The 22,902-nt window shown below is 41.2% G+C and overlaps 1 protein-coding gene across 1 annotated transcript in view; it reads right to left on the bottom strand.

The window, feature by feature from the left end:
* The window catches only part of LOC122813256 (dynein light chain Tctex-type 5-like), a 233,902-nt gene that overhangs the window by 86,930 nt on the left and 124,070 nt on the right, over nt 1–22,902 (bottom strand). The window contains exon 3 of the mRNA XM_044085485.1: nt 18,445–18,585. Coding sequence (XP_043941420.1) covers nt 18,445–18,585 — 141 coding nt within the window. The remainder of the gene's footprint in view (nt 1–18,444; nt 18,586–22,902) is intronic.

Below are 22,902 nucleotides of genomic sequence, written 5' to 3'. Positions count from 1 at the left end.
TTACCATTCTTTAATATGAGAGACATTGCTTAAAAATATTGCCTGTATAAAAAGATTGCATAACACTGCTAAAAGACTTTAAGCAAAACATATAACCTCTTTCAATATCCTTCTCTTCCTCTTCTTGTCTTTAATACTTTATGATGATGTACAATATCATAATTGTTATGCAAAAGACATATATTTGGGGAAAGTGCATAGGCGATATGGACATAGATGGAGCAAACAGGTAAAGCGTGAAAAATGACAGCAGGTAATACCAGTACCCATGGTATAGGCAGGAAGCTGTCTGATACAGAAGTAAAAGTGATCTCCTTATAATACGGCACCTGCAGAAATGTAGTATGCAAAACATGAATGATGTGTGCCAACTGGGAAGGGTATCTTAGAGGATGGATATGGAGAGCCAAAAGGGAAAGTGAGGAAGTACAGCCCGCCATGTAAGAGAAGGGATCAAAACAAAATAATAAATGAGCAAACAAAGAGGAGAGGCATTGCTGTGGATCACAGTGGAGACATGAAGTGGCAACACATTCCATATAGGAATGCCATACAGATTCCTTTGCAGATCAAAGGAAAGGAGTAGAAAATAACAAATGGTGTTCTTATGTTGGAAGGGAATGTACACATTTTGCTTATGTGCACCTCAGTATATTAAGATGATGATTGTTAAGAATGCCATACTGTGTATATTTTGCTTTGTCTGCATAATGTATGTGTTAGCACCTGATATGCTAAAGCCAGACACAGGAACAGATATAATGCTGCTATATAATACTATATTATGTGTTCTAGATGTTTCCTGTTATGTGTATCCCTGGTCAGTCATATATGCAGACTATACTTCCACAATGCCATTAATAAGGTGGTTTGGTATCCCCTTAATCTTCATATTCATCTAGTTTTGGGGCGGAGTTAATGGGGTGTTAGCCACTCTCTTACAAGTAGTTACTCATGTGATTGATTTTACAGAAAGTGTAAATCGCTACTAAATTCTAACTAAATACATAGTAAGTACCATTAGTTTAAAATGAAATTACCAGTATTACTGAATGATTTTATAGAGAACAGCAAACTGAATACTAGGCACCACTGCAGTTCTTGGCAGACTGCCAGTCATTGGTTACAGGTGTAAATGTTCTTATTTATTCTGGTGTCATAGCCTGAACCAATGTCCTTAATCATGCACGTAGCATTTAGATGCACCACTTTTGCTGCAGACACTTTTTAGAGAATAATTTATGACACTGCGTGGAGAGCTGGGAGATGGACGAGTTAGTACCTGAAAACTACTCAAAAGAGCTGTCTTACTCTTACTGTTTATTTATTTATTTAAGATTTGTTTACCGGGAAAGTCCAACTTGGAATTTTCAGCGGAGGCCCAGGGAAAAACACTCCAGACTCCTGTTCTTAAACAGGAATGGAGAAAAAAGTCAGATCTAGAAGACTGCAATTTGAGAACAAATGATCACTCTAGAAGATAGCTCACTGCCAACCACTGTGTCAAGCCAATCAAATCTGAGTTTCCTAGAATTTTGACAAATGAGAGAGTAGGGGCAGCCATGGTGGTGCAGCGGTTAGCATCGCCGCCTCACAGCAAGAGGTTCTCCGGTTCGATTCTCGGCTGGGGTGCCTTCTGTGTGGAGTCTGCATGTCTTCCCTTTGGTCGCGTGGGTTTCCTCCGGGTCCTCCGGTTTCCACCCACATCCCAAAGACATGCTGTAGGTGGATTGAACACTCTACATTGGCCCTAGGCATGAGTGTGTGTGTGTGTGTGTGTGTGTGCCTTCTGTGGAAGGTTGGGCTCCGGGCTGGCAACTCGACACCATAAAAACTCCGCTGCCAGTCATGAGCAGACAGGTGATCTGCTGTGGCAACCTCTGACCGGGAAAAGCCGAAAGAAGAAGAAGAAGAAGAAGAGTGTACTTCATAGAAGCTGTAATAAAAAGTGCATGGAAGTGGTATGATAGAATAATGGAGGCACACTGAAGTAACACAGGTTTGTACGTAGTGGATAACGTTATATAAAAACAAAGAAGTGAAATGGCATCAAAAGTTAGGGAGACACATGTAACATTGCGTACATAAAGAAAAACATAGGAGTTAAAAGCAAAAAGATGCATTAAAAGTAGTAAGAATAGTGAAGGCTGAGGAAACTATAGTCACTTCAGTCACGAAGGTATACAAAACCTTCTAAAAGTACTTAAAGGAGTACGCATAGGAAAAAGAGGGGGATACCAAGGCTTATCAAATGAAACTGGAGTAGGTAGTGAATGAGAAGTCTAAGAGGAGTGCTAGGTGACCATTTCTGCTCAGAAAGAAGAAATACATACTAAATGCAGTCAGTACAACTCTCACTGATCTTGGTGTTTGATAACAGACCATTCTCAGAAAAATAAACTCTTAAGAAGTTCAGAAACTAAAGTTTGACAGTGCAGTAGGTCCTGATGACATTCAATAAAGAATTCTTAGATAACTGAGGGAGGCGGGTAATTCATCTGGACATTGAATGAGTACAGAAATGATTCTCCGTTGCAAAAGCATGAACAAGTAGAGATTGTAAAATACTGCGTTCTCACTGTGATCACAGCAGCACAGAAACTAATTGAATAACTTTTAATGGAGCAGTTTGGAATATCCATTGGTTGGATGGCTGGTTAGGAGGATGTGTGACCCACAAGGAGGCATAAATTCAGAGTGGGAGCATTGTTGGATAAATCGTATGGAATTTTTTATGGATATTCGAGTTAACAGAAAGGACATATTTGGATGCGACCTGCATAGACTTTTAGCCAGTTAGTTTGATACTGCACCACACAAAAGGTTCATGAAGATATTGGATAGCTTTTAAGTGACTCATATGATGGTAATATAGTTAAAATAGCATCCTATCATGAGCTTAAGACCAAATATTGCATCCCTGCTAACTATTTATGCCAACACTGAGGTCATCATATTTCAGAGTAGAAGGAATACTCTGAGACGTCACAACCTCAGACTTGGTATATGTACTTCCTCACACCTAATACTGCCAAGATTGCAATTACAATAGGCATAAAGCACAAATGCCCAAGATACCAAAATGGTGAAATCTCCAATTGTGTTTTTTTTGTAGTGGCAAGCCCCCCACACCCCCTTGTGGGGGAATAGCCCTCCATATCCCCTGAATGTATATATATCATAGTCACAGACATGTAAATATAAAGAAGGGAGAATCTCCCAAAAGAAAGAAATCAATCACTGCAAATGTACACTTAGAAATATCAGCAACAGTGATCTATGGATCACTGCAAATGTACACTTAGAAATATCAACAACAGTGATCTATGGATCACTGCAAATGTACACTTAGAAATATCAGCAACAGTGATCTATGGATCACTGCAAATGTACACTTAGAAATATCAACAACAGTGATCTATGGATCACTGCAAATGTACACTTAGAAATATCAACAGTGATCTATGGATCACTGCAAATGTACACTTAGAAATATCAACAACAGTGATCTATGGATCACTGCAAATGTACACTTAGAAATATCAACAACAGTGATCTGTGGACAATTATTCTTTTCCTCAGTATCATGTAATTTGGACAGTTAGTGCTCGAGGGAATTGATTTTGGCTACTTGTAGATAACACTGTCTGGACTATGGACAAAAAGGAGAGAGCAACTAGAGTCAACCTAGAAGAGTGATTGTTAGCTAGGAAATTCAGCAGTCATTAATGGGCCCCTTTTTATGTGTCTTCAATAACGTTGGGGAAGGTCTCTATTCCTATGTAAAGACAGACATATATACAAGTTTATACACAACCACAAAAACAGGTATAAGGAGGGCACGTGAGTGGCAGAGTGGTGATCAGTATATGGGAAATAGGATAGGTAAGTTGGGTAATGTAAGAGAGGTGCAAGAACCTATATTTTTTGTTACAAAATATACTTTATTTTCTGAAAGGTTAATTAGTTTGGTTAAGTATGTTTGGGGTATTTTGGAGAGATGTAAGCGTTTGGAATTTATTAGTAAACATCAACCCCAACTTTCTTATATGAGAAGGAAGAGTATTAAAGATTTTGTGATACATGGTAGATTTAACATGCCCAGAGTGAATAAAATAGATGAACTCATGGGAAAAGGAACCTTTCCCTGTGGGAAATCTTCATGTTGTTATTTTATAGTAAACAATTTTACAGAAATTAATGGGAAAATGTTTCAAGTGAAAGGTATTTTTGGGTGTGAGAGTGAAAGGGGATATATAGTGTTTAAAATGTCCATGTAAAAAATGTCATATTGGAGAAAGCAAAAGAAGTTTTTCTATATGGTTAAAGGGACATTAAAAAAGTTAGGGTAGAACATCTTATAGCACTTCACTTCCAAAGATGTCATAATGGAAATCCATTTGGTTTACAATGACTGTTTTGGAACAAATTAATAATGCTTGTATTAATGTATGTGATGTAAAAAAGAAGTTGTGGAAATAGGAATCTACTTTTATTTTGAAATGTAATACTTTATCCCTCAAAGGTCTCAATATGGAGTGTAATTTGAAGCATTTTTTGTAATTATTCTTTTTAGTTGTTTAATGATGTAATTAGAAAATTATATGGGAAAATGGGGAGTATACTCTGTGAAGGCTTAACAGCCGAGGAGCTAGAGATTTTGAAAGTTGGTTTGTTATTTTAATAAAGTATTTTCTTATTTTAAAATACTGGCTATCTATTTTTCTGTGGTTGATGGTATAAAAACAATTTTGTTGATATTCAGGATGATAAAAAAATATATGAAATTTGGAAGGTAAATGTGAAATATTCCTGTTGAAATTAAATACAAAGTAGTGGAAAAAAACAAGGAAAGCACAACACAACTGTTGAGGAAGCAAAAATATCCACAAAATTGGATAGTGAGTAGGTAAAATTAAGTTAAACAGCATGAATTAAACAACAATATAAAGCAACAAAAAAGGTTGACATTTTTGATATATAAACCAGTGGTAATGTCTGTCTAAAATAATACAATAATATTCAGAGCTTTGTTGACTTCAGCCACAAACACAAGACAGAAACTATTCAGAGAGGGATGATAAATATTGTGATCTCTCTCTCTCTCTCTTATATATATTGGTGTGTGTATATATGAGCAACTGGACTGATTTTAAAAATGAATGCTCAAAAGAGCAAGGTTGCACTTTTCTTTGTATTTCAACTTTCTGTATGGCATCGCATTGCACTGAGGCTGGAAATGTGTGCTTAACCTGCTATTGCGCAGTCTTGGAGTTGGTATATATAATTAGCAGGATTATGAATGGTGTTTTTGGTATATTTCGATCATTTCAGATTTGCTCTAAAATGACTGATCTTTTTTACCTGGGAAAAAAAAATCGGTGTTCTGTGACTTTGCTATTTCCGTGTTTCGAACATTTGGGTTCGCTATTACAATGTTCAGACTCCTGTGAGTTTGACATTGTAATATAGACCCATATATATATATATATATATATATATATATATATATATATATATATATATATGTGTGTGTGTGTGTGTGTGTGTGTGTGTATGTATGTATTTTGTGTAAATGCTAGGTGGTCAAATCTGTTTAACTGAATGCATTTGGTCGTCATATGCAGAGGATCAACAGTTGTGCTAGACAGACAGTCCCCAAGAAGAGGCCCTGGGGTTTGTGCAATCTTGGAGTTACTATATGTAATTAGCAGGGGAGCTGGGCCTCTGCAAAAACAATGTTATTTGTTTTTTGTTTGCATGTGGCAAGGATTTTTGTCATTCATGTACAGTTGCATGTCATTTCTGTCTTCGACTTTGTGTCTTCAAGAGGGGGAGCTTTGAGCAGCCTATCTGTCCCTGGAGGAGTGGTTTCAGACCCAGAAATTAGTAGTTTATTGGTCATTTTGGGCTAATGTCTATCTCTTTCATTTCCCTGCTATAAAAACCGCATTTGCCTGGTTTTGCGTGCCGGGCAGTGCCGGTTAGCTAGGGTATAACTATTCCCTGCTCCACAAAGTCTCCTCTTCAGTTTTTCCCTTAGAACTAGACAAACTTTCAACTTAAGCACTCAAGCCATTAATTTCTCAGCCCAGCACTTGCTCAAAACTCATAGCAAGCACTTATAAACCCTAGCACTAGACCCCCCCCTATACTGTACAGAAGGACAAGGCCCTCTATTTGACCTTACCGGCCATTTAGTAAAACAGTTCACTGTACCTATCCAGACATGTCAAAAGGGCACTTTCAGGTGTATTCTCCAGTCAACTGGTGAATCTGGGCATTTTGAGGCAATGTTACAACTGCCTCATGTGCACAGACAACCCTCTCCTCCTACCACCAAACACTAATACATGCGAGAGAGGCAATTATACAGCCAAACTGGAGGCTACGCTCTCTCAACCCAAGACTGGATCAGACAGTCAAGAGGAGAAGAGAAATACTTGCATCACACCACCAGTCTCACATAGACCTATTAAGCCAGCACCAGCAAAAAACACACATAAATACACGAAAACATACTCGGCGGCTCTAAATAAAAATCTGTAAAAGCAACAGAGACCTCCAAAGCAGATATCCAAGCAACCTCCACCCCCCCAACACAGACCATGAAACACATACTTCACAAAACCAGTGTGCCACTCAATCACAGCCCTTAAGGCAAAATAACATACCCAACATACAAGAAATAGTTAGGCACACTGAAGTCCCACTCACTAGGCTGAATAAGGAGAAGGTTACTGTTAGCTGCCTGTCGGGTGCCAGGATCTGCCACATAACACAAGTATTCAGATCACTCCAGAACAAGTACAAATACGACTCTGTCATTGTCCATGTTGGTGTGAATGACCTGAGCCGTACCTCCCTGGACTACATGAAAAGAGACATGGAAGAGCTCTCTGATCACATAGCCCAGGCCGGTATGACCCTGACCCTGAGTAACATCCTGCTCTCACCAAGAATAATACCACTGTATAAAGAAAAAAATATCAATTTCAACAATTGGCTAAGTTTCTGGTGTCATTCACAGGGGATCCAGTGTCTGTCCACCTGGGATTACATGCTAGACAAGCCACTCTGCTTCGCTAGAGATGGCTTGCACCTGTCACCCTTAGGCTTTCTAATAATGGCCAAGGCTCTTGCCACCCCCATAGTCAGTGCCTTTTTTAGGCAAGGCTCAAAGGACAAACCCACTGCCGTAAATAGCACAAGTAACAAAAAACTGAGGGTAATGCTACTCAATGCCAGAAGTCTAAACCTCAAAATGCATGCACTCGAGGCACTCCTCAGTATGGAGAAAATTGATATCTGTGCAGTAACAGAAACCTGGTTTAAGGCTCGAGAGAGCACACCAGCACTACCAGGCTACAACTCATACCATACATTTCAGCCACAGAACCCGGACCGAAATACAAAAGGCGGGGGCGTTTCCATATTCATCAAGGATACCCACACCTCCAGGTTAGTGGCATAGCAAGATGCTTCAGAGATCATCCACGTGCAACTAACAATGGGCAAAACTGCAATTCAAATTGTAGCTTGCTACAGATTACCCACCATGTTCCAGGACCCCCATTCCATGTTTCTGGAAACACTGGGAAACATAAAGGTCCTACCAAACACCCTAATGTTGGGCGATTTCAATTACCCAAACATTAACTGGGAGAACTACTCAAGTACTAACTCCCTTGCCTAACATTTCCTAGAATTTATAAACTCAAATGCCCTGGATCAACTGGTCAACACTCCCACCAGAGGTGACAACATATTGGACCTGGTCATCCCCAACATGGACGACCGGTGTTCCACACCGGAGGTCAACCCCCTCGCTAGTTAGATCTGACCATAAACAAATCACTTTGGATATCCACACACCCCCCCTCCGGACAAGGAATCCACAGTGAAAAACATTTCAAAAGCAAACTTCAAGTTACTTAAGACCGAGATGGAAAGTTTCAAAGCCCCCATGCTAAAGGATAATGCTGTCCAAGCTGCAAAATCCTTTACTAATGCATTCTACGGGCACCTACAATAATGCATGGATTGTGCTATCCCAAGCAAAACCAAGACTCACTCCTCCAAGAAAAGGAAACCAGTCTGGTGGACCCCTGCTATAAACAAGCTATACAATAGAAGGAGGAAATCTAGTACAGAAAAGAGTAAAATCCCAAGAAGGGAAGACAACCCTGATCAGTATCAGCAAGAAACTACGATCCCTCATAAAATCATCCAAGGCGAGCATCGAAAGAAAAATTGCCAAGGACTCCAAAGATAACCACAAGGCATTCTTTAGCTATGTCAAGAATCTATGTGGAAATGCTCAGATCTGCTTGGAGTTAGTACAGAATGGCATAAAATACAGTGAACCGACTGATATCGCCAACATCCTGGCAGACAGGTTCAGTGTAAACTTCACCCCCCTCTCACTCCCAAAAGGGCCCATAACCATACCAGAAAAATATAGAGCCCCAGAAATCAGACACTCAGGTTAAAACAGCCCTCTCCAGAGCCAAAAACACAGCATCAATGGGACCAGACGGTGTCTCAGGCTGTGTCCTACATGAGCTCAAAGATGAACTAACCCCTCACCTAAACACACTGTTCAAACTCAGCCTCTCCACAGGCTATGTACCCATAGAGTGGCGCACAGCAATGGTTATTCCACTCCACAAAGGTGGAACCACAACAGACCTTGGGAACTATCACCCTATAAGCCTGACTAGCTTGGTCTACAAGGCTATGGAGCGCATCATCATGGAACTCATTAACAGAGACATTGGGAACCTCCAAACACTGGACCCTACCCAGTTTGGCTTTGTTAAGGGCAGATCATGCCTCCTGAACTGGTGGACTTCTTTGAGACAGTTACCAAGGCTATAGATGAGGGAAAGGTGGTACAAACAGCCTACCTAGACCGCACAAAGGCCTTCAACACCATTCTCCATTCTGGTATTATAGACAAGCTTACCAGCCTGAACATAAACCCCTACGTCACAAGATGGGTTGCCAACTGGCTCACGGACAGAACCCAAATGGTGAGAGTTACGGGAGCTAGGTCCGACTCTAAACCAGTTACAAGTGGCATTCCCCAGGGCTCAGTCCTAGGACCCCTCCTGTTCAGCATATACTTCTCAAAGGTACAGGCAAGCACAGGAGGACTATGGCTGACCAAGTTCACAGATGACTGCAAGCTAGGGGCTATAATTGACTCTACAGCTGATGGAGACATCCTCCAAAAGGGTCTCACTGAGATGGATACCTGGTGTCAAAATCATGGCCTCAAGCTAAATGCCAAAAAGTGCATAGTCATCCCCTTTGGAAAAAACAAAGTACCCACAAACTACGACATAACTGGTAGTCCTCTAAATACAGAAGACGTAATAAGGGATCTGGGGACCCAAGTAGATAGTTGTTATATCCTGGGAAATAAGGAGACCACACGGTTCTGGAGTTGTAAGGCCTTTCTTTATTAAGAGCCTCCAGGTGTGCACCCATGCTACATGTTCACAACTTCTCCATAACTATACATACACCGGAAACAACAAGTTACCAGAGAATACAGAACCAACACTACATGTTGCTAATTCCCCATAGCGCCCCTACAGTACAATAACAACATTACTTGCCCGATACTACATTCCTCTTAAGCGCTGAAGACGCTTCCTTACATAAGAAAAAACAAGGGAGCAAGTCAAAACCAATCCATCTAGCCACTTAATTTCTAAATACCCGGCTAGTATTAAACGGTTACCCTACAATCGAGTTAGGTTGTTCTTTAAGCTATACATGCAATTGTAACACTGATAGTCCTTCAAGTAACTAGGTTTAACCAGTGCCCGCTTAGAACGCGCAATGGTACCACCCTAGGTGACTCCTGTGTCACAGTTACCACCTCTGGTACCGGGTGTGTCCATCCTGGAAAAGGTCCTCGAACCTCTCCTTCCGAGTCCCGCGGTCTCCCTCGGCCCCAAGATCGGAGATCCTCCTGCCCCTGCAGCCCTTCTCCCAAAACTAACGGTATTTCCGGGCTTGCAGTTCCATGGAGTCCTTCTCCTGTGCACTCCACAGAATCTGGTCCACATGTCTCCTCACCACTAAACCTCCATTCAACCTCACCTGGTACCGCACAGGGGACCTGTGCTCTTGACAATGAACCCTGAACCATTTAGGTCCATAACTGAAGTTTCGCCATCACTGCATCTCCCTCCAGGAAACTTCTCTCTCCGTCAGTCGATCATGATGTTCTTTTTGCCTCCACTGTATCCTCTCTACCTTAGCTCGATGTTTGGATGCACCAGATCCAATGTTGATCTTAATCTCCGCCCTTGCAACATCTCGGCAGGGACAATCCCGTGGTAGACTGGGGTGTAATGCGGTAGTTGAATAACACCTTGACACTTTGGCTGCCATACTCCGCCTCCGGCCTTTTTCATCATCGCTTTAAAGGTCTGGACAGCCCTTTCAGCACAGCCATTTGAAGCCGCATGGTATGGTGCTGATGTGACGTGTACGATGCCATTTTTTTTCAGGAAACCCTTGAACTCTCCACTCATGAAACATGAAGCATTATCTGATACAATAGTCTCTGGTAATCCTTGGCTACTGAAACTCTTCCTCAGGCATTCAATGGTAGTGGTGGAAGTGGGTGTTTTGACTGGGTAGGCATCCATCCATTTAGAATGAGCATCCATTATTAGCAAGAACATTGCCCCCATAAAAGGCCCTGCATAGTCTATATGAAGTCTCTGCCAAGGTCTACTCGGCCACTCCCATGGGTGTAGTGGTGCCGCCACAGGTAAGTTGCGATGTTGCTGACAGGTTTTACACTCTTTCACAGCGACTTCAATGTCGTGGTCCAACTTTGGCCACCAGAAATAACCGTAGTTTATTGCAAGGAAAGCACAACACAATTGTTGAGGAAGCAAAAATATCCACCAAATTGGATAGTGAGTAGGTAAAATTAAGTTAAACAGCATGAATTAAACAACAATATAAAGCAACAAAAAAGGTTGACATTTTTGATATATAAACCAGTGGTAATGTCTGTCTAAAATAATACAATAATATTCAGAGCTTTGCTGACTTCAGCCACAAACACAAGACAGAAACTATTCAGAGAGGGATGATAAATATTGTGAGCTCTCTCTCTCTTATATATATTGGTGTGTGTATATATGAGCGACTGGACTGATTTTAAAAATGAATGCTCAAAAGAGCACTTTTCCTTGTATTTCAACTTTCTGTATGGGATCGCATTGCACTGGGGCTGGAAATGTGTGCTTAACCTGCTATTGCGCAGTCTTGGAGTTGGTATATATAATTAGCAGGATTATGAATGGTGTTTTTGGTATTTTTCGATCATTTCAGATTTGCTCTAAAATGTCTGATCTTTTTTCACTGGGAAAAAAAAAATCGGTGTTCTGTGGCTTTGCTATTTCCATGTTTCGAACATTTGGGTTCGCTATTACAATGTTCGGACTCCTGTGAGTTCAACATGGTAATATAGACCCATATATATATATATATATATATATATATATATATATATATATATATGTGTGTGTGTGTGTGTGTGTGTGTGTATTTTGTCTAAATGCTAGGTGGTCAAATCTGTTTAACTGAACGCATTTGGTCGTCATATGCAGAGAATCAACAGTTGTGCTAGACAGACAGTCCCCAAGAAGAGGCCCTGGGGTTTGTGCAATCTTGGAGTTACTATATGTAATTAGCAGGGGAGCTTGGCCTCTGCAAAAACAATGTTATTTGTTTTTTGTTTGCATTCGGCAAGGATTTTTGTCATTCATGTACAGTTGCATGTCATTTCTGTCTTCGACTTTGTGTCTTTGTGTCTTCAAGAGGGGGGAGCTTTGAGCAGCCTATCTGTCCCTGGAGGAGTGGTTTCAGTCCCAGAAATTAGTAGCTTATTGGTCATTTTGGGCTAATGTCTATCTCTTTCATTTCCCTGCTATAAAAAATGCATTTGCCCGGTTTTGCGTGCCGGGCAGTGCCGGTTAGCTAGGGTATAACTATTCCCGGCTCCACCAAGTCTCCTCTTCAGTTTTTCCCTTAGAACTAGACAAACTTTCAACTTAAGCACTCAAGCCATTCATTTCGCAGCCTAGCACTTGCTCAAAACTCATAGCAAGCACTTATAAACCCTAGCACTAGACCCCCCCCCCTATACTGTACAGAAGAACAAGGCCCTCTATTCGACCTTACCGGCCATTTAGTAAAACAGTTCACTGTACCTATCCAGACATGTCCAAAGGGCACTTTCAGGTGTATTCTCCAGTCCAACTGGTGAATCTGGGCATTTTGAGGCAATGTTACAACTGCCTCATGTACACAGACAACCCTCTCCTCCTACCACCAAACACTAATACATGTGAGAGAGGCAATTATACAGCCAAACTGGAGGCTACGCTCTCTCAACCCAAGACTGGATCAGACAGTCAAGAGGAGAGGGGAAATACTTGCATCACACCACCAGTTTCACATAGACCCATTAAACCAGCACCAGCAAAAAACACACATAAATACACGAAAACATACTCGGAGGCTCTAAATAAAAATCTGCAAAAGCAACAGAGACCTCCAAAGCAGATATCCAAGCAACCTCCACCCCCGAACACAAACAATGAAACACATACTTCACAAAACCAGTGTGCCACTCAATCACAGCCCTTAAGGCAAAATAACATACCCAACATACAAGCAATAGGTGACTCTATAGTTAGGCATACTGAAGTCTCACTCACTAGGCTGAATAAGGAGAAGGTTACTGTTAGCTGCCTGTCGGGTGCCAGGATCTGCCACATAACACAAGTATTCAGATCACTCCAGAACAAGTACAAATACGACTCTGTCATTGTCCATGTTGGTGTGAATGACCTGAGCCGTACCTCCCTGGACTACATGAAAAGAGACATGGAAGAGCTCTCTGATCACATAGCCCAGGCCGGTATGACCCTGACCCTGAGTAACATCCTGCCCTCACCAAGAATGATACCACGGTATAAAGAAAAAATTATCAATTTCAACAATTGGCTAAGTTTCTGGTGTCATTCACAGGGGCTCCAGTGTCTGTCCACCTGGGATTACATGCTAGACAAGCCTCTCTGCTTCGCTAGAGATGGCTTGCACCTGTCACCCTTAGGCTTTCTAATAATGGCCAAGGCTCTTGCCACCCCCATAGTCAGTGCCTTTTTTAGGCAAGGCTCAAAAGACAAACCCACTGCCATAAATAGCACAAGTAACAAAAAACTGAGGGTAATGCTACTCAATGTCAGAAGTCTAAACCTCAAAATGCATGCACTCGAGGCACTCCTCAGTATGGAGAAAATCGATATCTGTGCAGTAACAGAAACCTGGTTTAAGGCTCCAGAGAGCACACCAACACTACCAGGCTACAACTCATACCATACATTTCAGCCACAGAACCCGGACTGAAATACAAAAGGCGGGGGCGTTTCCATATTCATCAAGGATACCCACACCTCCAGGTTAGTGGCATAGCACGATGCTTCAGAGATCATCCATGTGCAACTAACAATGGGCAAAACTGCAATTAAAATTGTAGCTTGCTACAGATTACCCACCGTGTTCCAGGACCCCCATTCCATGTTTCTGGAAACACTGGGAAACATAAAGGTCCTACCAAACACCCTAATATTGGGTGATTTCAATTATCCAAACATTAACTGGGAGAACTACTCAAGTACTAACTCCCTTGCCTAATATTTCCTAGAATTTATAAACTCAAATGCCCTGGATCAACTGGTCAACACTCCCACCAGAGGTGACAACATATTGGACCTGGTCATCACCAACATGGACGACCGGTGTTCCACACCGGAGGTCAACCCCTCGCTAGTTAGATCTGACCATAAACAAATCACTTTGGATACCCCCCCCCCCCCCGACAAGGAAACCACAGTGAAAAACATTTCAAAAGCAAACTTCAAGTTACTTAAGACCGAGATGGAAAGTTTCAAAGCCCCCATGCTAAAGGATAATGCTGTCCAAGCTGCAAAATCCTTTACTAATGCATTCTACGGGCACCTACAAGAATGCATGGATTGTGCTATCCCAAGAAAAACCAAGACTCACTCCTCCAAGAAAAGGAAACCAGTCTGGTGGACCCCTGCTATAAACAAGCTATACAATAGAAGAAGGAAATCTAGTACAGAAAAGAGTAAAATCCCAAGAAGGGAAGACATCCCTGAACAGTATCAGCAAGAAACTACGATCCCTCATAAAATCATCCTAGGCGAGCATTGAAAGAAAAATTGCGAAGGACTCCAAAGATAACCACAAGGCATTCTTTAGCTATGTCAAGAATCTATGTGGAAATGCTCAGATCTGCTTGGAGTTAGTACAGAATGGCATAAAATACAGTGAACCAACTGATATCACCAACATCCTGGCAGACAGGTTCAGTGTAAACGTCACCCCCCTCTCACTCCCAAAAGGGCCCATACCCATACCAGAAAAATGTAGAGCCCCAGAAATCAGACACTCAGGTTAAAACAGCCCTCTCCAAAGCCAAAAATACAGCATCAATGGGACCGGACGGTGTCTCAGGCTGTGTCCTACATGAGCTCAAAGATTAACTAACCCCTCACCTAAACACACTGTTCAAACTCAGCCTCTCCACAGGCTATGTACCCATAGAGTGGCGCACAGCAATGGTTATTTCGCTCCACAAAGGTGGAACCACAACAGACCTTGGGAACTATCACCCTATAAGCCTGACTAGCTTGGTCTGCAAGGCTATGGAGCGCATCATCATGGAACTCATTAACAGAGACATTGGGAACCTCCAAACACTAGACCCTACCCAGTACGGCTTTGTTAAGGGCAGATCATGCCTCCTGAACCTGGTGGACTTCTTTGAGACAGTTACCAAGGCTATAGATGAGGGAAAGGTGGTACAAACAGCCTACCTAGACCTCGCAAAGGCCTTCGACACCATTCTCCATTCTGGTATTATAGATAAGCTTACCAGCCTGAACATAAACCCCTACGTCACAAGATGGGTTGCCAACTGGCTCACGGACAGAACCCACATGGTGAGAGTTACAGGAGCTAGGTCCGACTCTAAACCGGTTACAAGTGGCATTCCCCAGGGCTCAGTCCTAGGACCCCTTCTGTTCAGCATATACTTCTCAAAGGTACAGGCAAGCACAGGAGGACTATGGCTGACCAAGTTCACAGATGACTGCAAGCTAGGGGCTATAATTGACTCTACAGCTGACGGAGACATCCTCCAAAAGGGTCTCACTGAGATGGATACCTGGTGTCAAAATCATGGCCTCAAGCTAAATGCCAAAAAGTGCATAGTCATCCCCTTTGGAAAAAAAAAAGTACCCACAAACTACGACATAACTGGTAGTCCTCTAAATACAGAAGACATAATAAGGGATCTGGGGACGCAAGTAGATAGTAATCTCTCCTTTGATAATCACATTGCCAAAGTGGTTAGAAAATCCTTCTATGTGGCCCACCTAATCACAAAAGGGTTCGCATCCAGATCAAAAGAGGTCATTGTGCCTCTCTACTCATCACTCATCAGACCCATCATAGAGTACAATGCCCCATTTGGGATGTACCTTACAAGACACTTACAACAGCTGGAAAGACCCCAAAAGTACCTCACCAATAGGATCACTGGCCTCAAACAGATGCCCTATGCAGCTCGACTGAAGAAACTCCAGCTGTATTGGGTTGCATACGTCTACTTAGAGGTGATCTCTGTCTGACATACAAGGCCATGTCCAACCCAGAATTGAGGGACATGCTCCACCTAAAGAAAACCATATCCCCTCAAGCCACATGTTCTAGGGACCTAAACCTCACCACAACAATAAATAGGACATGCTGGAGGGACAGATTCCTGGCCCAGAGACTTCCCATGCTTTGGAACAAGATTCCAATCTCCTCACTAACACTCTTCAAGAGAAACCTTGACGAGTGGATGGGAAACAGATAGTTTACCCTGGGGATCACTTCAGTGGCTCTGATGGGCAGAGGCACAGGGAACTAATTTAAGGGGGTGGTGAAAGCCAACACATTCTGGCTAGGCTTATAAATGCCTTCGGGCAGATAGCCTAGTACCTACCCATGAACCTATGAACTTTTTGTGATCGACGTTCTTATCATCGACATTGTTAATTTGTTCACCAAAGTAATTCCATACAGATACATACATACATTACACACACACACACACACACACACACACACACACACACACACACACACACACACATATATATAAAATCATATTGACGCAGAGTAAAAGAACATAATATATGTAGTGTTGAAGGAAGAAGAAAGGCATTATATACACTTTTTATAAACTTCAAGAGAATTGCATCTAAAAAGATGCATTCCTTCTAAAAAAGACATGCAACAGCAAATGACATCATTATACCTCACTGCATCTCATCAAATTCAAATAAGCTGATCAAGTTTAATTTGCTAATGCTGTGCATCCTGATTCTTTTTTTTTCATATGAAATCACCACCAGTGTAGTTTGTGCTGGAAGTGATTCATTTGTTTTCACACATTTCCCTTTATTTGTTTATGTTTTTCAAGTGTTGAGTTTCTAAGCAGTTGTGCTCAGTGATTTGGCTCCTCGCTGAGATGTAATTCACCAGGTGTACTGAAAGTTGTTGTTGTGTCTTTCGGCTTTTCACGGTTAGGGGTCGCCACAGCGGAACTCCGGTCCGCTAATGATTGGCAGTAGATTTTTACGTGCCGACTTGCCAGCTCTGATGCACAACCTTCAACGAAGGTACACCCATTCACGCATGTCTCCACACAGAAGACGCTCTAGCTGAGAATCGAACAGGACAACGTCATACTGTGAGGCGACAACCACCACCGTGACCCAGGTGTACTGAAAGTGATTTGAGATATAGCGTGCATGGTGACGAAAGGGAATTTTTTTTTCAAAGAAAGGGTGGTGGCTGACTATAGCAGCCTTTCCATACTGAAGAGAGTACAATTGCAAACTATAAGAACCTGAGATATAAACATATGATGACTCTTAATAAAGGAAAGAAAAGTAAGTGGTTGGTTAAGTAAGATTTACACCTTATTCAGTAGGCATGAAGAGTAGCTGACTGGGTGGGCCAAAGGTCCTTATTATTTGCTAAAAAAATTTATGTTTTTATGATAAATGCCTCAGTGGCTAGAGCAAGGACCACTGTAGGTCTGTCAGCAGCACCTGCATTAATGAGTGCCAGTATTCCTACCATGCCAACACAAGAAAACATATTTGTTGATATTGTCACCCCCAACACAAACTGATAGTAAACTATGGTGGAGATGAGCGTATGCTGGATTACCAAGCTTCCTCTTATTTAATTATTTGATTGCTGACTCTGAAATAGAGAGAGAGAGAAGATTGTATCATTAAATATAGTATCAGTGTAACTGTTGTATACACTTATTATAAGTGGTTGCCTGCTGCCTTCTGCAGCTGGCTACAGTCTGCTTAAAGAACACAAATCCCCAAATTGCTCAGATACAAAGCAGAACTCTATAAACCACAGTGCTACTCCAAACCAATAAACAGACCCATCCCAAGCCTTTACTAGCTCATCTGAAGCATGAGTTGCAGTATAAATACACCCTGTAATTGCCTGCTATTAAAGCTGTTTGACCCGAATCCTACCTTTTTCAAGATACATATAATAATGAAATCTAGCTTTAATTAATTTAGTTTGCTTATGCATTTATTATAAATATGTTGTTGCACAAAATGGACCCATATCATCTAGCCCTGCTATCTATAAAATAAATAAACAAATAAAATATAGATTTGCTCTCCTATTAGATGAATGTATCAACCACCATACCATTATATAATTCATATCATAGCAAACAATTTTAGAATCCATATAGCTTGCAACATCAGTATCTTATATAAATAACTTATAAAACTTACTCCAAGTACTGTTTGCAACATGTTATGTATTCACTGATGATGTATCATTTATTATAAATCTTACTCCAAGTACTGTTTGCAACATGTTATGTATTCATTGATGATGTATCATTTATTATAAATCTTACTCCAAGTACTGTTTGCAACATATGTATTCATTGATGCTGTAGTATTTATTATAAATCTTACTCCAAGTACAGTTTACAACATGTTATGTATGCATTGATGCTGTATTATTTATTATAAATCTTATTCCAAGTACTCTGTGCAACGTGTTATGCATTCATCGATGCTGTATTATTTATTTGTTTCTATGCATTTCCTTTTCCTCCATGTATTTCAAGTATGTTTTTTATTGTTCAGTACTGAGTATGTAGTGTGGCTGAAAAAGGACTTACAGATAGACCTCCTACCTGGTTAACAAATTAACTAATGCAGTAAATAAAAAATCTACAGTAGTTTTCCCATAAAAAGTTTCTTTTGATACCTTAAATTCCTTTGAGAATCTCTGTGCCGCTATCAACCCCCGCAGGCTTACCACATTACTTCTTGTCTCCTGAGCTTTAGAATATCTCCTTTGCTGATGAACTAATGGTGCTGTGCCAGCAGCAACACTAGATACAGGTACCTGTAAAATGAAAAACATACAGACTAAATTAATTTATTTTATTCATTTTCAGGCAGAGTCAGAAAAGTAAGTAAACTTAAAACCCATAACTGGTTAGATATAATAAAACAGCGATGTATTGTTCTAATCTAACAGTAGCAATTAGGAAGACTTCAATTTTTGATTTACATTTAACTTGTGGTCAGAAAAACTGTGACCTGTTTAAAATATGTGCTCTCCATATTGTTCTTATTTTAACATAATTGCACTTCATAGGTACTAAAGACATTCTGTATGGTTTCATGTTTTGTCTCACTTCCTAAAGAATACTATAAAACTATAGCAATAGACCATGTCAATGTTTAGCAGTTACATACATATTATACAGATAAGGATCCACAACAATGAAATATAATTACTTGAAGCATACCACATGACTACTTCATTCTATTGGTCTGTCTACAGTGAAACATAACTGCCAACTCAATCGCATTTTTGTATGTATTGTAAGAGAAAATATTCAGTCAAACTTGCCTGTGCCTGTCAGTTGGGTGTCATAATGACCTATAGGTGGCATGCTTTATTAAGTTCAATTTATTCAAGTGCTTATAACTTGGCATTTTATAAACAATAAAGACAATAATGTAAACAAACAATTGACAGTATGAATAAATAAAGCTCAAGAGAGGAAAATCACATAAAGTACAAACTGAAATTCAAATAAAAGATGATTTTGGGGACCTGAGACGTACCTCCCTGGACTACATGAAAAGAGACATAGAGGAGCTCTCCGATTATGTAGCCCAGGCTGGTATATTCTGACCCTGAGCAGCATCTTGCAAGACTGATCAAAGATACATGATACAAAAGATCAAAGATAATCATTGGCTCAAATACTGGTGTCATTCTGTGGATTGGTAAGGGGATCCAATGTCTGTCTGTGCTGTGATATGTGCTGCTTCCACAGGATGGCTTACACTCGGGACCACTACACCACTGGATACTACTGCTTCCTCTTATACACCATAGGCCCACCATTATAGTGCAGCAAAGAGGCACCAAGAAAAAAGAAAAAAAAAACTAAAAAAAAAAAAAAAAAAACAAAAACAAAAGGCTCAACACCAGAAAACTAAATCTCAAGATGCAGGCACCTCAGCGGCACTTGATGCAATCATGCAGTAACTGAAACCAGGACGCCTGTGCAGGAGAAAAGGCCAAGCTAGGCCCCTTGAGCACACCCCTATGCTTTTAGGCTTATTCGCCCCCGCCGACCGCCCCAAAACCTGGCATATAAACTAAGGGGAGGATAACCTCATTCTTACACCCTCACACTTGACATAACACATGAAGCATCAGAGACCATCCGAGCTATAACCACTGCTACACAACTGCATACAACTGGTAGCATGTTACAGACCACCCTTAACCCCACTCAGCCTTCCTGAACTCAGCCCTCCACTCAGCATTGGATACAATTGGACATCTACATTGAGACCATCCATACCATCACGCAATTACCCCAACTATTCTAAGCCAGATTATTCTAGCCAAGGTTCTAGAGCCTTCAGCCCATCAAATCCACTGGAACAGATAATACAACTAGTCACCCACTAACAATCCATATACCCTGATCATCATAACATGGGACAAAATGCTCAAAAATGAATGCAAACATCATGTCACCGACTCTGACCCACAATCTACTCAACTGATCACCATATCCACCTCCACTGGATACAAAAAGACCACACCCCCCCACAGCTCAAAAGCCATACAGTGAAAAACGAGCTGCAGACTTATCCTTTAAGCCCTTCACTCCAGTGCCCTTGGAATCCCACAATGCAGAATCTCGCCATCCCCCACAATGTCATCCTCAAAGAATGCTCCTTCATGACATCTCCAAGAATGCATGGATCATGCAATCCCAAACAAATCCAAGTCCTAAACAAACAATGTAACTCCACCAAATGTAAGCAAAGCTACTGCCATTCAGGCGAAATAACAAAGAATTAAGACATCGCAAAGAAAGAAATCCAAAACTTGAATCTCTCCAGCTCACATCAAAGGCAAACTTTGAACAGAAAAAAAAAATAAAAGGCTCTAGATAACCAAAAAAAGGCATTCAGCTATATGAGAAAACCTGGAACACTCAAAAATGATAAGCTATTGGTTCACCTTAAACATACACTGAACCACCAGGGTACTATGACTCAACATGACAATATCAGTGCAACACAATAATCACAACACCCAACCCACCAATATCAATCCCAATTTCACTGGCTGAACCTGTCATCTCAAATGTTTCAAAAGTGAGAACCGCCTAAACAAAAAAAAAACACAGCAGCAATGGGAATCCTCGGTCCGGAGTCGTGTTCGTGACATCAAGAGGAGCTAAGCCCACATAAAACACTATTTAACCTTAGAACTGCGGGATATCACAGTGACTCACACGTGATACAGCAGCAGACTAGTGGATACATAAAAATGCAAACCTACCCTAGCCTTACTGGCCCCATAAGAACACTGAGCCTGGGCACAAAGCTACTTGAAAATCATTAAACTTGACTGAAATGGTGAAAAAGGGACCTAAAGGGGGCCCTACGGATAGCTTGGTAAAATGTTGATCCTTTTGATTAAAGAAATTTGACTTTTCCCTTTTAGGGTCACTAGAGCCATTGATGAACCTGGTTGACCCATACAGCATTTTGGACTACAGCAAGGCCTTCGACACAATAAAAACCTCCAGGCATACCATTGGGCTGACAGCAAGAAGGCATTCAGCAACACTGGATGGGTTCATAAACTGGCTAAGCAAACCAGCTAAAGGCAAACACCCCCTAGCAATGTCAGACTCAAAGCCAGTCGCTACAGTGTCCACGGGATCTGTCTGGTCCCCCTCTGTGAACCAGATATTAAAGCTCACCAGCTAAGTCCCACAGGGGCTGTCTGTCAAAGTTCGCAGATGACTGCAAACTTCGGATGATGAAGCATACATGGGCATCCTCTGTAATCCTACAAAAGAATGAGATGTGAAGGCCAAAGTGGTGCCGTAGTCTAAAAACCACTAGATACCAAAAATGTACATCCCACAAACTAGGTAACAACAAACGGACAAATTATCCACGGAGACAACAACCCACTGAGTATGGAAAAAGTAATCGTGAGACCTAGAAAGAAAAAACAAAAGCTGAACAAATCACATGACACCCACTGACACCAAGCCAACTAAAAAAAGGTTCTAAAAGGCACACCTCACCTAGAAGGCGAAGTCTCATTTGACAAAGGATGTCAAAGTACCCTAGTATCCTCCCTCATCAGACCCATACACTTGTAGTGTACCACATCCAATATGTACCTCCTCACATACCCCAACAACCCTCATAGACCATCTATATCACCACTAATCAGACCATGTCTCCAACATATAGTATCATCTGCCAGACTAAAGAGACCTCAGCTCTATTCAGTAGCATACCGCCTGCTCGTCTCCTGATGTCTCAACACCAAAAAAAGCCATGTCAAACAGGATCACTGGGACTCAGCATAAACCTCAATCTGCTCATCTCTCCTGACACGAGGCTAAGATCCAATCAGGTCTGAAGTATGAATAGGACATGCAAAAAATCCAATCAGGATCAGCTTCCATGCTTTGACCTAGGACCCCAATCTCCAATAGGCAGAGGACTCACTAAGAGTGGATAAGAGAAATCATGATGAGCTTCCCAAGGATGGGAGGGAACCCAGGGTCACATCAGGTACACAGAGCCTTTGGCACAGTAAACTGCACAGTATATAATTCTATTTGACTGAGTCACTACTAGACAGAGCACATCTGGTAAGATTGCTTCTTATGGGACTTTGTACCATACCATTTCATGGCAAAACTCCACATCACTACTACTAGGACATTACACAGAAATCTCAGATGGCTAGTGCCTGCTATGAAACTATGAAACTATGAAACTATTAAAATTACAGAGAGTGTAGGATTCTGTTAGTCATTGTGACAATGGATTGCAAAGGCACAGACCCAGCTGCATACCTCTCAGCTGTGCTGAATTTTGCAGAATGCCCAAATATTTTCCTCATATTTGATGTCTGTACATTATAAAAGTTGTGAATTTCTGGTAATCATTGAAGATTTCAATCACTAAATAATTTCAGACATTTAAATTTCCAGATTTAATATCATTAAGAAAATTCATGTTGATGCAAAATCTGTTATTCTAACAACTTTCCAAGTCCAGAAGAGTAATGTTTAAAATCTGGTTGCGAGTTGCCCCTCCCCAATTATTTTTTACTTTGTCCAGAAATCTTGCGCTAAGACATTCAAAG

The sequence above is a fragment of the Protopterus annectens genome, chromosome 10.part0 (assembly GCF_019279795.1).
Source record: "Protopterus annectens isolate FY-2018-M chromosome 10.part0, PAN1.0, whole genome shotgun sequence".
NCBI lineage: Eukaryota > Metazoa > Chordata > Ceratodontiformes > Protopteridae > Protopterus > Protopterus annectens.
The sequence above is the reverse complement of the archived record's forward strand: the minus strand, read 5'-3'. Positions and strand labels throughout refer to the sequence as shown.